This window comes from Rhinoderma darwinii, chromosome 1 (assembly GCF_050947455.1).
Source record: "Rhinoderma darwinii isolate aRhiDar2 chromosome 1, aRhiDar2.hap1, whole genome shotgun sequence".
In the NCBI taxonomy this organism is placed as follows: Eukaryota; Metazoa; Chordata; class Amphibia; order Anura; family Rhinodermatidae; genus Rhinoderma; species Rhinoderma darwinii.
Genome location: NC_134687.1, coordinates 182,971,192 through 182,988,085, shown reverse-complemented (window position 1 = coordinate 182,988,085; position 16,894 = coordinate 182,971,192). Strand labels below are relative to the sequence as shown.

The following is a 16,894-nucleotide window of genomic DNA, read 5'->3' as shown; positions in this document are numbered from 1 at the left end:
GCAGGAATACAGTAGGTACCAGATGAAAGAGGACATTTTGTAAAGAGTCGTCCAGAACAGAATGTTAACAGCAAATATGGTAAAAGACGTTATCGACATATTAAGACAAACACTGCATGTTCGGTTTCTATTATAGCATATATGAAATACTAGGCGGTATGGTGGCACGCTGTTGCTATTTTTAAGGGAGTGAATTCTCTTACGCAATGAAAAAAAAAAAGACAAATCTAGTTGTCTAAAAGACAATTCACTGTACATGTTTTATTTACAGTTTTGTACACTGTCTTAATATGAATGGTGACTGCTTTGCTATTTGAGCCGTTATATTTTTTTTTATAACCAAAGCAAAATATAGTCTAATACAATGTGTTAAAATACGCCATAGGATACAAAAAAAATAAAGAACAAAGGCATACTATTTCTAGTAAGGAATAAGGAATGTCATGAGGATGTACATTAAAAAAAATTCCACAATTAGGTTTAAGAAATCACAGAAACAGGTCACGGATTCTACGGAAATGCATAAACTTGCAGCAAAGCTTTGTAATGGCATACAAAATAAAAAATTAAAGAAGGTTTCTAAACGCACAAAATAACACTTTTATTCAACCAATTTGCTTTTTTCCCCCGGATCCATCACCAATGTTACATGAACTAAAGAAAAATAAAAAATTATTAAATCAGAATATCTCTAACGTTATCAAGGAGGGAACAAATAAATTAAACCTAGCAGCCATCAGCACACAATACAGCCAAAACAATGCTGTAAAATAAGGAGAAAATTAAAACAAAACAAACCGTGAAATCGCTAGATAAGTTTGAATGCATTTTAATCCTCCGCCTTGCAAATCAGCAAACTATTGTAACTGAATACAATGCAAATGTAAAGATTCGGTTTCCTGTGTGAGTTGCAGGCGCACACTCTGGATAAATATTTCTGTAATAAACAGGCAAAAAAGGACTATTGCAGAGATAACATGGGCAACCTATGAACTGGGAGGAAGGGCATTTTCGTGTTGAAATGTTTTGATTAGAGAACTTATTTTTTTACCAAAAATAAAAGAAAAAAATAAAACGTGAGGGAATTTGAACATAGCACAAGACAAAAGGCGAATGACTTTTCACAATTCTTAGCAATATTGAGGTGGAAATCAAATTGAACGCAGTCCACTCTGCTCTTGTAGAGGCTTTGGTACAGCTCCCAAGTCACGATTGCTTGACGCAGTCTCCTATGAAAGAATACTCCGAAGGCGTCTTCTTAAACAACAAATCTATTCTTAGTGGTGGAGCCGCTCTTCGTAGCCGTGTCTGCATGGGACTGGTATCCAAGCACTACTTTTGGGGGAAGTCCTAACCTTTCCTTGTAAACTTTCCTACGAAAAAAATATTACATTTTTTTTTTTAGACATTTTGTAAAAAAACAGAAAATAAGGTTCTAACAAAAAAAACTTGTATAGGTCTCTCAATATTTGACATATATATATTTAGTCTGCACAGAAAAAGCAGTCAAAACCAAGTTGGTCACCTTTGAATTAGCTTCTTACAGATGGTCGACTTATCAGTATGATCAAAGCGACAATTTACAGACGATAATACAAAAAGTGACAACTAATATGGCTGCACCGCCTGCTGCGACAAGAAAACGGACAGCATCTATGAAAGCAAGAAACAATCACCAAACTTTGCTTTAGCTTCTCATGTACTCGTACACGGACCATTGTACTAGATGTTTTGGGTAAATGCTTAATACAAGCAGAGCTGATCTCACGGTTGTGGCTACGCCTAGTGCAAGAACTGCCTCAACTGAAACTTCAGTTGTATTTTTGTAACTAGATGTTCAGCATTTAGCGCTATACTTAAAGAGGCTCTGTCACCAGATTTTGCAACCCCTATCTGCTATTGCAGCAGATCGGCGCTGCAATGTAGATTACAGTAACGTTTTTATTTTTAAAAAACGAGCATTTTTGGCCAAGTTATGACCATTTTTGTAGTTATGCAAATGAGGCTTGCAAAAGTCCAAGTGGGTGTGTTTAAAAGTAAAAGTCCAAGTGGGTGTGTATTATGTGCGTACATCGGGGCGTTTTTAATACTTTTACTAGCTGGGCGCTGTGAAGAGAAGTAACATCCTCTTCTCTTCAGAACGCCCAGCTTCTGACAGTGCAGATCTGTGACGTCACTCACAGGTCCTGCATCGTGACGGCCACATCGGCACCAGAGGCTACAGTTGATTCTGCAGCAGCATCAGCGTTTGCAGGTAAGTCGATCTTACCTGCAAACGCTGATGCTGCTGCAGAATCAACTGTAGCCTCTGGTGCCGATGTGGCCGACACGATGCAGGACCTGTGAGTGACGTCACAGATCTGCACTGAGTGGATGATACTTCTCTTCAGAGTGCCCAGCTAGTAAAAGTATTAAAAACGCCCCGATGTACGCACATAATACACGCCCACTTGGACTTTTACTTTTAAACACACCCACTTGGACTTTTGCAAGCCGCATTTGCAGAACTACAAAAATGGTCATAACTTGGCCAAAAAGGCTCGTTTTTTAAAAATAAAACCGTTACTGTAATCTACATTGCAGCACCTATCTGCTGCAATAGCAGATAGGGGCTGCAAAATCTGGTGACAGAGCCTCTTTAACAAGCCCCAAGCTAAACTTAAAGCACTGTGTGTCAAGAAGTAAAGGTTCCTATTGAATGACTGCAAGTAGAGATCTTGAAAACCAAAAGCAATTGATACAAAGCGCAGATTAGAAAACACCCCTGTTTTTCCACTTCATTCATGTACAAAAGGTAAATGTAAAATCCCACTGGTTTTCCTTTACTGGAGAGCAGCGCCAAGTCACGTGTGTCACAGCAGTCACAGGAGCAACCGCTGGAGCTTTCCAACATGAATGGAGACAATTGTGAACAATCATTGGTACAAAAACAAAGTATTTGTAAACTTTATTTAATGCTACATAAAGTTGAGACCACAATGAGGATTTACACACAGGTGGAACATTTCTACGCCAGTTTACTCATGTAGAAAACCGCAAACTGCTCAAAAGATGCAAAGTTATGAAGAGATGTGTCTCCTAATAACGTCCTCGCGACTTAAGGTCGTCCTCTTACACAGCCCGATATGGGCCGTGTAAACAAGCGCCGAGCAGCGATCAGTAATGTCTCGTCCCCATACGTTATCATCACGTAGGCAGCGCGTCTCCCTGTTCACACACAGATGTGCTTCCCACAGCCATATTCTATGCTGCATAAACGACGCAATTAGCCGATAAACCAGCGTTTGCTCGTTCATTGGGTGATCGTTTCCCTGTTTACACAAAGCCATTATAGGGAACGAGCGTTCATACGAACACTCGTTTGCCAGATAATTGGCCCGTGTAAAAGGGCCTTAAGGCCTTATTTACACAAACGTGTTTCACGACCGTGATACGCGCGTGAAAATCACGTGCGACGCATGGACCTATGTAAGTCAATGGGGCCATTCAGACAGTCCGTGCTTTTCACGCAGCGTGGATCTGCTGCGTGAAACTCACGAAATGTCCTATACTTTAGTGGTTTTTGAAGTCAATGGGTGCGTTAAAATCACGCGCAGCACAAGGACGCACCGCCGTGTGCTGCACGTTATTCACGCGACAGTTGTTCAAGAAATGAAGGGAAAAATAAAACCACCTCCTTCATTTCATTTTCTAAACTTCAAAACCGCGTGTCATAAGGATGGCATATGCGCGAAAATCACCCAGCCACGCGCCAAACACTGATGACACACGGAACTGCAACGCGCATGTTCGTGTAAATAAGGCCCAACTCTAGCTTTTTCCTTATTAACACGGGCTTATAAACCACCAGTCTTAATAAATCTTCCCCACAGTTTTTAGCTGCATATTGAGAGACAAAAATGCTACGGCTATTGGTTTGCGTTCAGACTGTAGGAAGATATGAACATCTTTGCACAGCGTTTGGTTTGTGGCATTTCTGTAGTTTATTTTCTCAAAGCACAGCACGATCTGGTTATAGTGGTTTTCCCCATAGACTTCAACGTTTTCTTCAAATGCCTTAGGATATGTTCACACTCTTACAAAAAAAAAAATTCTGAAAATACAGAGCGGTTTTCAAGGGAAATCAGGTCCTGATTTTCAGACTTTTTTTTAAAATCAAACTCGCGTTTGTGGCTTAATAAGGGACATGCATTTTTTTTTGCTGTTTTTTTTTTTTTAACGCGGCCGTTTTTTCGTAAAAAAACGCCCCATCTGAACAGAACTTAGTTTTTCCCATTGGAATCAATGGGTAGATTGTTTGGAGGCGTTCTGCTTCCAATTTTTCTACCATTTACGGCCCGAAAATAAGCCGTGTGAACATACCCTTACAATTGCATCAAAAACTACATGTACAAAGTGTCAAAATGATAAGAAAAAAATAAAATAAAAACCATGAAAACTTTTACAACATCCGAAAACGAAAGTGGTTTTTAGGTGATTTATGTAAAAAATAAAACCCATAACATGAAATAGACTAGAATATTAGGATCTTGAATATTTTGTAACTTACCCTATATGTGTAACAGCGTCCCTGTTTTCACATTCAGTAGTCCAGATCGCTATCTTATCTCCTTTTGCTCTAACATTTACAACAGCTCCACATATATCATCACTGTGTTCATCAAAGGACTCTCCAATAAGGCACATGAGCTTAAAAAAGAAAAAAAAAAAAAAAACAACACATTTATGAATATTAAATCCCTTAAGGATCGCACATACTAAACTTTTATTCTCTAAACACGCATTTTACTCTCAGGTCTGTTTGCTTCTCAGATGCCGTTCTCCAATCACCACAAAGATAATGTAATTGTGCGGATTGGCGTTATTGAAGTTTTCTGGCATATTTCTAAAGTAGGCCATTTGCCGCGTTTTTCACTTGCGTCCATTGATTGCCACGGGCAAAAACGCTGCGAAATACGCTTTCTCTGCCTCCCATTGATGTCAATGGGAGGCAAGAGGTGTAAACGCCCGAAGATAGGGCATGTCACTTTTTTACCGCGAGCGGTAAAAAAACACGTCCGCCTCTCATTGAAATCAATGGGAGGCATTTTCTTCAGTTTTTTGGCGCATTCTCCGACACGGTTTCCGCATCAAAAAAACTCTGTATGAACGGGGGCCTTAGTCTATGATCACAAGTAGTTTAATTGCTGTGGATTTTGTCCAGATTTGCGATTCGCCCTACTATTTCAAAGCGGAAGTGAAAATCCACAAAACAAATGATTTGTTTTCTTTTTTTTTTTTGCATTATCGCAACTTAGAAAAAAAAAGCAACATACATTTTTTTTTACTCTAAAATTAAAAATGACATTCTCCCTTATACGCTTTCCCTACCTCCCACTGATGTCAATGGGAGATCAGAGAAATAAACGGCCGAAGATAGGGCATGTCGCTTTTTGCCGCGAACATTTTTTCCACTCGCGGGAAAAAAATGCCTCCGCCTCCCATTGAAATCAATGGGAGGAATTATAGGACGTTTTTCGACGTGTTTTCCGACGCGGTTTCCTCGTCAAAAAACGTGTAAAAAAACTGTGTGAACTGGGCCTTAAGCCACCCCCTGGGATGACGTTTTATCCCATGTTACCAGTGCATCCCATCACACACTGCAGCGTCACATCGGACAAGGTGTCATCCTAGGTGGCCGGCCCAGCAGAGGCCAGACGAATGGGAGCATGGATGAGTCGCTACGGAAGTGCCAGCAGTATTTCTTTGATCTTTTAATCCCCTCTTCGCAGCATCAAACCTAGCTGAAAGTCTGCACCAAATCAAACACTATTTGGTGCAGAATTTCTGCCGGAATTTGGGTCGGATTTGTTGCGGAGCTTTCCTGCAGCAAATCCAACCCGTGTGAACTTATGTTTAAGTTGACTTTTTAAAATAAGCTGTCGTGTGTCCATGAAGAATAACACTGTCTAATATCAGTTTTACCCACTGCAAGCTATTCATAAGTTTATTTTCCCTGAACTTTGCTTCAGAGCGGGGAGGAGACTAGCTGCTATGAAGTAAAGAGGAGATCCTGCTACACACCAATATGGAGGACAAAATATATCACAATAATGAGCAGTGTGGATGAGAACACAGCACTGGGGTGAGATAGATCACTTACTAGAAGCAGTAGCAGCTGCTCCCTTCTCCTCTATTTCCACCCTTTGCAATGCATAGGGGAAATCCGCAAAAAAATCTGTGTGTAATACATGAGGATTTCGGCCTGCATTTGTTGAGGATCTCCATCAAATTTTGAGACCGAAAAAGGTTTGCAGTATTTTGCGCCTTAATAATTGCCTATGCTGCACGTTATTTTCCCCATAAAGAATGTAGAAAACACTACCTTGCAAAAGGAACAACTAATGCCCCCTGCACGCGGACATGCCCGTAATCACAGGCACAGCCGGCCCGCCAGTCACCCGCATTTGCGAGCCGTGATCCCATTGTAAAGTATGGGAGCTTGGTCCGCAAAATAAAAAAATAGGACATGTTCCGTAAAAAATAGGATATACGGGAAGGTGTCCGTGGGCCATAAAAATTAATCGATCAGTATTTTGATCTGCAATAGCGGCCCGAGCACGGAGACCCCAACCGATCACTAAAACAAAAATCAGTAGAAGAGGTCAGGTGAGCGATGTACTGCTTTGTTTCTGCTCGTGAAGTGATTGTAAAGCAAGCAGCAAACATGGTTGCTTTTTCTTCTGGTCTATGATAGTAATTTGCTGGATTACTGAATAAGTGTATATACACATTATAACAAAAGTAGTATGTGTAAAATGTAAGAAGATATTAATAAATAATAATGTAGAGGCACTATAAAGTGTATACACCAGTTATGGACCATATGCCATCCTGGCTCCTTCTTCCCCCCTGTGATGCGGTTCCCCTAAGTAAGTTATGTACAGCCCTGTCGCCTACATTGCTTTTCAGAGGCAGCGGCGCGGAGCATTATTACACCAACATGCTCTGCTCTGAGCCCGTCAGATTACACTTGCTGCCCTATTTAAAAGGGAAGGTGTTATGAATTATTATATTTTTTTAATCATATTGGTTTTAATAAGATATGAACATAAATTTTATTTGTGTTCTCATGTTCTACTTTTACTTCTCTATGGGGGTTGGCATTTTTTCTTCATCTCTGTATGTATCGATTAATGACGCATACAGACATGGAATACGGTACATACATCCCCATAGAGAATGCGAACGGGAGCCGTTCCATTCTCTGCAGCGTACGCCGTCTGTGTGGGAACGGCGCATGCGCCGCTCCCACACAGACCAAAAGGAAGCTCGTTCGCAGAGCGAAATCCGGCGCCATTTTCATGTGGACCGGAAGCCGCTGCCGGACAGTAAGATGACGACTTCCGGCCGCAACTTCCGGCCATATGTTCAAGGAAGCGAAGGCGCAAGGAATAGGAGCGGAGGCAGCAGCGGCGGTAAGAGCAGGTAATTTAATGTTCGTGTATGTGAGGTGTGTATTATGTTCGTGTTATACTGTCTGCTGAGCCCTGTATCTAATCCTCCTACACTGTGCAGTCGCTGCCTCCGGCAGGGCTTAATAGATGCCTGTCAGAATCACGATATAATGCAGTATATCGTGCAAGCGATCTAATGATCGCTTGTTGAATTCCCCTAGGGGGACTAATAAAAAAAAAAGTAAAAATTTGTTAAAGTTTTCTTTTTGTGTAAAAAAAAATTATTAAAAAATATTAAAAGTTAAAAAAAAACTTTTTCACCCTAGAGCATAGTAAAAAAAAAACAAAAAAAAAACAATTGGCATCGCCGCGTCCGTAAAAGTCTGAACTATTACAATATATCATTATTTAACCCGCACGGTGCACGCCGTGAATAAAAAAAAAAAAAAAAAAACACAATTGTAAACGCCAGAATCTCTATTTTTTGGTCACCTAATCCCCCACAAATTTTTTTATAAAAAGTGATAAAAAAGTGATTTACACCAAAATGGTATTAAAAACTACAGCTTATACCACAAAAAACAAGCCCTCATACCACTTAATCTACAGAAAAATAAAGAAGTTACAGCTCTCGGAATTTGGCGACAAAATAAATTTTCTTTTTTACACTTAGGTTTTTACATGTAAAAGTAGTAAAATATAGAAAATAACTATATATTTGGTATCGCCGTAATAGTATTGACGTACAGAATAAAGTTAACATGTTTTAATTGCATAGTGAATTCCGTAAAAACGGCGCGCAAAAAACCATTGAGGAATCGCTGTTTTTTTCTCATTTTCTACCCCACAAATACATTTTTTCCCGTTTCCTAGTACATTATATGGCAAAATAAATGGTGCTACGAAAAACTACAACGCGTCCCGCAAAAATCAAGCCTTCATAAGACTATATCGACTGAAAAATAAAGACGTTATGGGTTTTGGAATGTCGGGAGGAAAAAACGAAAATTTAAATCTGAAAGCGATTTACGACAGGAAGGGGTTAAGGGCTCAGTGACATACAATTTTTGCCCTTTAGGAAAAACCAAACAAACCTCACACTGCAATCTTCTAGGTATTTTTAAGAGATTCCAAAAATGTCACATTAAAACGCATTAACAAATTCAATGTCCCATCAATGCTTTTACAAATAATGTTGGTAGATGAAGTAGGCCTTGAGTAGGTCTTGAAACCAGGCCTGTTCCTCTACCATGTTTTTCTATAGGAGGATAGTATCAGTAATAGCCATAAGGTTTCTTTAGCTTTACTTTCTTAGTCCTCCACAGTGTGCAGAAAATGGCAGAATATGTGGCGAATACACATTATTAAAGGCTATGGACACCTTTGGTGATGTTATTTTGTTTTGTTTTTTAATCAAAAATATACATTTTACTATAAAAGCACTACATATTTTTTGTGGGGTTTTTGTTGGCAAAAATAAGATGTATGCTGGAAGTCAATAGGGAGATAATAAAAATAATGCAATGTTTGTAGTGCTTTTAATAACTTATTTTTTCTGCAAACGTTTTATGCCCACAGATTTCTATGCGGAAACCGCCTCAAATCTCCCTCCATTGATTTCAATGGGGGGTAGAGGCAGTTTTTTCCAAGGGGGAAAAAAAAAGCAGCATGCCTCATCTTGGAGCGGTTTCCGCCTCTGAACCTGTTGAAATCAATAGGAGGCAGGAAAAAAAAAAACACGCAAATTTGAGGCAGATTTTTTCTGCTTGACAAAAGGCGTTGTGTGCACATACCTCAACCGTGTAAAAGGCATATTAGAAAGGGAAAAAAAATAAAAATAATAATAAATCAGAAACCTACCGTTTCTAACCAAAAGCGATCTAGGTCATTTCTCCTTTGCTGTTTATTCAGAGTAATTAGCCATCTTCCTCCACGCTTATTCTTTTCATCCTCCCACATGGGTTCAATCCCATCCTGGTATTAATAAAATTAAGGTTTAGGATTTATGATACACAGTCTTCCTTTGTGAAAGCTAAAAACATGTCTCTTACTGCTCTTCAATAAGATAGTCGTATTTGCAGAAACAGGCAACAAATTACATAAAGGGAATCTTAGTCAGCAGCGATACTCACCCGCCCGGGCGTAGAGACGTTCCTGCACGCTGGGTGATGGTATTGCCCTGGTCTATTTAATTGAACCATTGCACAATACTCTCCAGGGCGTCGGGCAGTTGCAATGGCTTTCATTCCCGCCAGCGTGCAGCAGCGTCTCTCCATGCCCGGTTAGTTCAGGTGGGAGAGTATAACTGGGCTGATACTTTAAATAGAACTTGAAAAGCAGTAATTTACTAGTTTGCCATTAGGTTCTTATGGTGTTTACAGAGGGGTGAAGGATAGCGCAGCACAAGCACAAAGCTCCAGCAGGAGAGCAAACTCGTAACAAGCAGGAAGCCTAAGGGTATGTTCACACGGCAACGCCAAATACGTCTGAAATTACGGAGCGGTTTTCAGGCGAAAACAGCTCCTGAATTTCAGACGTTTTTACAAGTGCAGGCGTTTTGCGGGGCGTCTTTTACGGACGTAATTGGAGCTGTTTTTCAATAGAGTCAATGAAAAAGGCTCCAATTACGTCCCAAGAAGTGACATGCACTTCTTGGAGGCGGGCGTCTTTTTACGCGCCATCTTTTGACAGCGGCGCGTAAAAAAAAAGTCTGTCTGCACAGAAGACCGTAAGACCCATTGAATTCAATGGGCAGGTGTTTGCAGATGGTTTGGAGCCGTTTTTTCGGGCGTAATTCGAGGCGTAAAAAGCCTGAATTACGCCTGTAAATAGGGCGTGTGAACATACCCTTAAGCCTCGCGTTTTTCCGGCCGGCATTTCGGATGGAAAAAACAGCAGAATACAGTAGCAGCAAAGTGGATGAGATTTAACAAATCTCATCCACATGCTGTGGAAAATTTCTGAGACGATATTGACCTGCAGTGCGTATTTTTCAGACCACAGCATGTCAATTCCTGCCACGCAAAGTGTCCAGTATTGCTACGTTTTTCCAGAGGTCATCTCCATCTCCTAACATTGGGAAAATCGCAGCAATTTACACACCATTTTCTGACGCAAAAAAACGCAGGAAATGGTGCGTTTTTGCCGCCACGGAAAGCCTTTGACTTTCAACGGAATTGCTGCAGAACTTTTCTGCAACAACTCCGTCGCATGTGGACAAGCCCTTGCTGTGCAACTCTCCTCTTATAATCAATTGGAGCTTTGCAGAAGAGGCTTCTTGCTTACTATGGATTCAATAGACACCTTAAGTAGTGTAATGACCAGCTGAACATGGGAGCCTAGGAGGCAGATCTACTACTGGATAGTTATGAGGCCACAGCAGGGACCGCTGCCAGTCAGGGCTGCTATTAAGCAGAAAATGTACGTATCTAAGTATCATTTAGATATGGCTAAACCACTAACTACCTTTACTACAAAAAAAATCAATTGAGCTTTAAACGGATTTTCCAGTATATTCTGATGGCCGCTCTACAAAAGGCCATCAAGTCTGTGATTGGTGGTGGTCCATCCATTGGTGCTCAAAATGATGAGCAGAAAGCCGCAGCTATGCACTTGGAGTGCTGTGGACCCTTTACTGCAGTAACAGATACATTGCCGTGCACGTGTCTGGTACTAGAATGTAGCCCCATTTATATCTTTAGATTATTCCAGGGGAAAAAAAAACAAAAAAAAACCTGTAATTTTCAGAAAGTTAAGTGTTTCCAGAGCTTGACTGGCAGTTGTCCACCCCACAATGGTGCACAACTTATTATTTTTTTAATACAATTGCTGCCACTTTAACAAATCAGGGCATCTATAGTGTGAAACTTACCTTAAAGAGCGAGTAGTCACAACCTGACAATAAGTTACTAGACAACTGGATATGATTGTAAAGCCTGGGCAAAAGAATCAAGAAGTAAAGAATCAGTGTCATTGCAGTCTTGACTGTATAACGTTTGAAGATATAAGGCTGGGTTCCAACAGTGCACATTTTGCCTGCATTTTGTAAGCCAAAACCAGAATTGGATCCAGGAGAGCAGTCCTTTAAGGCATTTCTTAATTTATTTCTTCTGCTTAGGTTCCGTTCCTGGTTTTGGCTTGAAAAACGCATGCAAAATCCGCACTGTGGGAACCCAGCCTAAGGCCCCATGCACACGGCCGTGACCGTAATAACAGCACACGATTGTGGGCACGGTCGCCCGCATTTTCAGGCCGTGCTCCCATACAAAGTATAGGAGCACGGCCCGTAAAATACGATAAATAGGACATGCTCCATAATTCCTGGCACAATTCTACGGCATGGACACCCTTTCGTAGCGCTATGAAAAGGTGTCCGCGGCCAATAGAACCGAATGGGTCCGTAAAACCGCGGTAAAGTCCACGGTTTTACGGTCATGTGCATGGGGCCTGAGACTCATTACCAGAATATACTTGCATTATTAGGACGGTGGTGTCTTTATTGTAACCCAATGGGGCAGAATTATTAAGACTGAAGATTCATACGCCGTCTTAATAACCATTTTTCTGAAGAAAGATGCGACACATTTATTAAACAACTCTTAATAAATGTGTCGCATCTTTCCGCTGCCCTCGCCCCATCCATTCCCCACCATCACTTAAAATAATACATACTTACCACCTCCCACTTCATGCCGCGGATTATTGAAGGTACTGACGGCAGGCAGCATAAGTACTTATGTGACACAGCACTCATCAGTGCTGCATGCGACGCAGCATCTATTATGCCGATTGCTGCGTCGCATAGGTACTTTAAATGAGCAGCGGCATGAAGAGGTAGCCAGCGGGAAAGGTAGGTGTGTGTGTGTATATAATATTATATATATATATATATATATATATATATATATAAATACATTTCGGTCTGTTGCATGTTCTTTGTGCACGGCCAAACGTCTGGACCAATCTGCACCAAATTTGGCACAAAATAAATTCACGCGCTTCCGAAGGGTTAGACCGGGTTTCGACATATTCACAAAAGCAAATATGACACCACTGGCTTCCACATCAAGGACCTTCATATCACATCAGATGACCTGTACTAGCCAATAGAAGCTCGCAGGTCTTTCATTCTTACCCTCACTCACATATACAGTTTTAGACCAGGTTTCCATAACAACCAAGCCATTTTTCTTTACTCAACCTATTACTCGCTGTAAACGAACTGTACCTATACTAGATTTGAGCATTCTCAAATTGTAACCCTTTCATACCAGCCATGCTTCCAAAAAGGAACCCTGCACTTTGCCACAGGAGTCCTTTGTCTAAGCGCATGGCTGGTGCCCGATCCGCTGAAATCTCTCAACAGAACCAAGTCCGTGGATTTCAGCACTCTCATATATTGAACCTCTTCCAGACCAGTAACGCCTCCAAAAATGAACCCTGCACTTGGACTTTATTGGATATGTTAGCTTCATATCGGTAGGAAAGTAAGTTTTTAACCACACACACACAAACAAATAAATAAATAGACCAGTGTGAAGCCGGCGAACTCTGCTATTCCATATTATAAAAGTCTGTTTGTCGTCCTCTATCATCAAAACACCTGAACTAATTGTCCCCAAGTTTGGCGCACAGGTACATCGGGTGTTCAAGAAGGTTTTCGTAAATGTCCCGACCTTGCGGTTGTTCTCAGTTATCAGCCATTATCACATGATCACGATCAAATACTATAAAAGCGAATACAGACATTCGATTTTAAAGTAAATATGTTTTTATCTGGCAGTAGCAGGTAGTGCACTTTACAAGATAATCCTAGATGGGAAGGTACAGGGAAGCGGTTACCCATAGCAACCAGATTATGGATGGCCAGGAGTAAAGCTGCATTACTAGCTGCAGAGACTCCTCTTGCGCAACTGCAAGCTGATCAAATGCGTCATACTGCTGCTCGAGCTGCTGAAACTCCTCAGCAAACTTGGGCTCTCTCAGCAACAGACCAGACAGGTGCCTCTCAGAAGCGCAGACACTCCTGCCCGAACCCAGTCAGCAAGCGGATAGAGCACATCATGTTCAGCGTGCCAATGAGTGGGCTTTCATGCATGATGAGGTTTTCAATTATGATCCAACCATAGTCTATGGCCAACTGGTAATAAAACTGCCAATGTTGTTAATCAACAGGCTCGGTCACAGTCTTATGACTCCATTTCCTAACGGTTTAGCGGTTTGTTTATTTCAAATTTAACTTCCTAAATACCTGTGTGTAACTGATTCCCCGTAAACCAAGAAAATACGGGGGCATGGATTAAACTCCTGGGCACCCTTGGAGCAAATCCAATGAACACACAGACAGACCGACATGTTTTACCCGGGTAGCACCATGTACACTTTGCCACAGGAGACTTTTGTCTAAGCGAATGGCTGCTGCCCGAGCTGCTGAAATCCCTCAACAGAACCAAGTCTGTGGATTTCACCATTCTAAATCAATTGAACCCCTTTCAGCCCAGTAATGCCTCCAAAACAGGACCTTGCACTTTATTGGATACGTTGGCATCATATCAGTAGGAAACTAAGTTTACACACACACACACACACACACACACACACACACACACACACACACACACACACACAAATAGACCCGTGTGAAGCCGGGAAACTCTGCTACTAAATATTTATGTTTCCGATGGGGAAGGGGGGTAGCCAGATTGGGGGTGGGGTGTCAAGGTACGGGGCCCGTCACAAGCCTCTCCCTGGTTACACCCCACAAACGGAGATCTATGTCAGATAGTTTTCTGATGTAAATTATAATAAAATCAGTCAGGCCACTGTGGCCCTGCCATCTTTTGTGAAGCCATGCCCCTTTCCATAAAAAGTGGCGAGGGCAACGTAAGAAATTTGCAGCGCAAATTTCAACTTTTGGGCCCTTTTTTTAACTTTTTTACGGCAAAAATTGGCGCAGAAAGGTCGATAAACTATATCAAATATCAATATACTATATCAATATCAAAACAAAAAAACGATGAATGAAACCACAGGGCTATGGGAGGTCACACACACAAATATAGAACTACCAGTCTCTACATTAACATGAAGGTTTCCAATAAAGTGGGGGACGATGAACAGAAAAACAAAGTCGTCTATATATCCAACAGATTCTTGTTGTAACAATTCCTGCCCATACTAGTAATAAATGGAGGTACAGCAAGAAAATAGTTCGTACATTAGTGATTTCAGACAGTTGTTTCTTGAATGGTCGGTCTGTGAAGGTTTTCGTCTTGGACAACGCCGCTATGAACTAAATTGACAAATTGCAATCAATCTCTGTCTTGACCTGTCGCCTAATCTCAGTCCGCGTCTGTCACAAAACGGTGCAAACAGAAAATGGTCTAAATCTGCCTTTATCACTAGTTATTTATTACTATGGGATTTGCCATTTCTGTAACTCGCATTTTATTCTATGGGATTTTCGGAAACTCGCTTGTCTGTTTTCCTAAAAACCCAGCCACCTTGTAACAGTGACAGTAGGAGATATGTGCAGTCCCCCAGAAGTGGATATACATATACCGTATTTTTCGGACTATAAGACGCAGTTTTTAGCAAGAATAAATCTAGCTAAAAAAGTCCTTGCGTCTTATAGCCGTCAGTCCAGGGACCCAGCAGCGCCGGGCCCCCTAACCGCTCCTTACTTAACCCTTCCCGACCCGTGATGTGCGGGCACATCATGGGGTGGGGTGGGGAGGGGATGATGTATGGAGCGGGCTCGCTCACTTGCTGAGCCCGCTCCATACACTGCAGATGTCAGCTGTGTTTAACCGCTGACACGCTGATCTAACGGCCAGGAGCAGCGATGGCGATGGCGCTGTTCCAGGGCGTTTAACTAGTTAAATGCCGTGGTCAATAGCGACCACAGCCTTTATAGCGGTTTTCCCATGAAGGACATTTATGACATATCCACAGGATATGTCATAATTGTCAGATAGATGCGGGTCCCACCTCTGGGACCACCACCTATCTCTAGAACGGGGCCCCCTAAACCCCGTTCTACCTTACCCAGTTCCGCTGTCTTCTGGACACTTCCTGGTTACATGGTCGAGTTACGGAAACAGCGTAACTCGCTGAGCTACGCAGTTTCCGTAACTCCCATAGAACTGAATAGTAGTTACAGAAACAGCGTAGCATGATGCCATTATTTGACTTACACAGTGAACGGCGTAAAAAAATAAATTTGAAACCACAGAATCGTTGCCTTTGGGTCACCAAAGCGCTAAAAGGAATTAAATAAAAACAGTGATAAAATAAAAACCGTATGTACAAAAAAAAATGCTGCTAATAAAAACTACAGCTCGCCCCGCAAAAAATAAGCCCTCCGCTCTCAAACGATGGAAAAATGTAAGTTATGGCTATCACAATGCGGTGAAATGGAACAAAATTTTTTTTTTTTAACCAATAGTTTTTTCTTTGTAAAAGTAGTAATGAAATTTATATGACATTTTTTCCTATTTTCTGTTGTCTAAAACAGGAGTGCGTCTTTTAGTCAGGTGCGACTTATAGTCCGAAAAATACGGTACATAAAGGGGTATTCCCATCTCTGCCATTTAAGATTTTTTTTTTTTTTTTTTTTAAACTAACCAAGACGCTGGATTCTCACACAGCACTTTCAGGGACTTTTTGTGATTTTGTTTCCCCCAAATTTTACTTTAAAGTCTATAGTAAAATATATGAAAGCCTACAAAAACAGTGTTTTAATCTGTGCCGTTTTTGTAGAATTTTTGGGCTCAATTCAGGTTTTTTTCAGAGTACAGCATGCTCTAGGTATGGTGTTTTTTCCCCACACGCTTCTCTATAGGACTTCAAAGACAAAAAAGAAATCAAATGTAAAAAAAAGCCACAAAAAAATGCATAAAACAAAAAGGATTTAAAACGCTTAAAACATCTGGCATTTACATGCTGAAAAAAACAAACCGTGTGTGAAGGAGGCCCAAGTGGCCATTCTACCGGATCGTTAACTTTGTATTAGTAAGAATCTTTACCTCAGATTATTACCTTTTCCTTAGCTTGCCATATGTAAACATTGCGGTCGCAGATCAGCCCATACACGGTCTCAGTTCATCTCCCGCGCCACATGGACGCTTATCTATTAGATGAAACCGCCACATGATGAGGTATGCTCACTCACAACGTCTACATGTGGCCAATGACACAAGTAACTATCCTGGACGAAACTTTAATGCAGATTTTATTTAGGAGTTCAGCAGCAATAGGCTTTATTCAGACGAACGGGAAAAACGTCCGTGCAACGCGCGTGATTTGCACGCGCGTTGCTCGGACCTATATTAGTCTATGGGGCCGTGCAGACACGTCAGTGATTTTTAGTCAGCGTGAGTCCGCTGAAAAAAAGTCACGACAAGTCCGTTCTTTGGGCGTTTTGCGCGAATCACGCACCCATTGAAGTCAATGGGTGT

At 41.3% G+C, this 16,894-nt stretch overlaps 1 protein-coding gene and 1 non-coding gene across 3 annotated transcripts in view; both read right to left on the bottom strand.

The window, feature by feature from the left end:
* Positions 1-228: 228 nt before the first annotated feature.
* The window catches only part of EIF4E (eukaryotic translation initiation factor 4E), a 72,289-nt gene continuing 55,623 nt past the window's right edge, over positions 229-16,894 (bottom strand). For both annotated transcript variants that reach the window (XM_075860644.1, XM_075860643.1), the window contains 4 exons: positions 11,308-11,371; positions 9,297-9,410; positions 4,550-4,689; positions 229-1,373 (listed from right to left, as the gene is read on the bottom strand). In XM_075860644.1, the coding sequence (XP_075716759.1) occupies positions 1,259-1,373; positions 4,550-4,689; positions 9,297-9,410; positions 11,308-11,371 (433 nt within the window). In that variant the 3' untranslated portion in view covers positions 229-1,258. The remainder of the gene's footprint in view (positions 1,374-4,549; positions 4,690-9,296; positions 9,411-11,307; positions 11,372-16,894) is intronic.
* On the bottom strand, positions 8,627-8,759 carry LOC142722842 (small Cajal body-specific RNA 15). Its single transcript, XR_012875133.1, has one exon.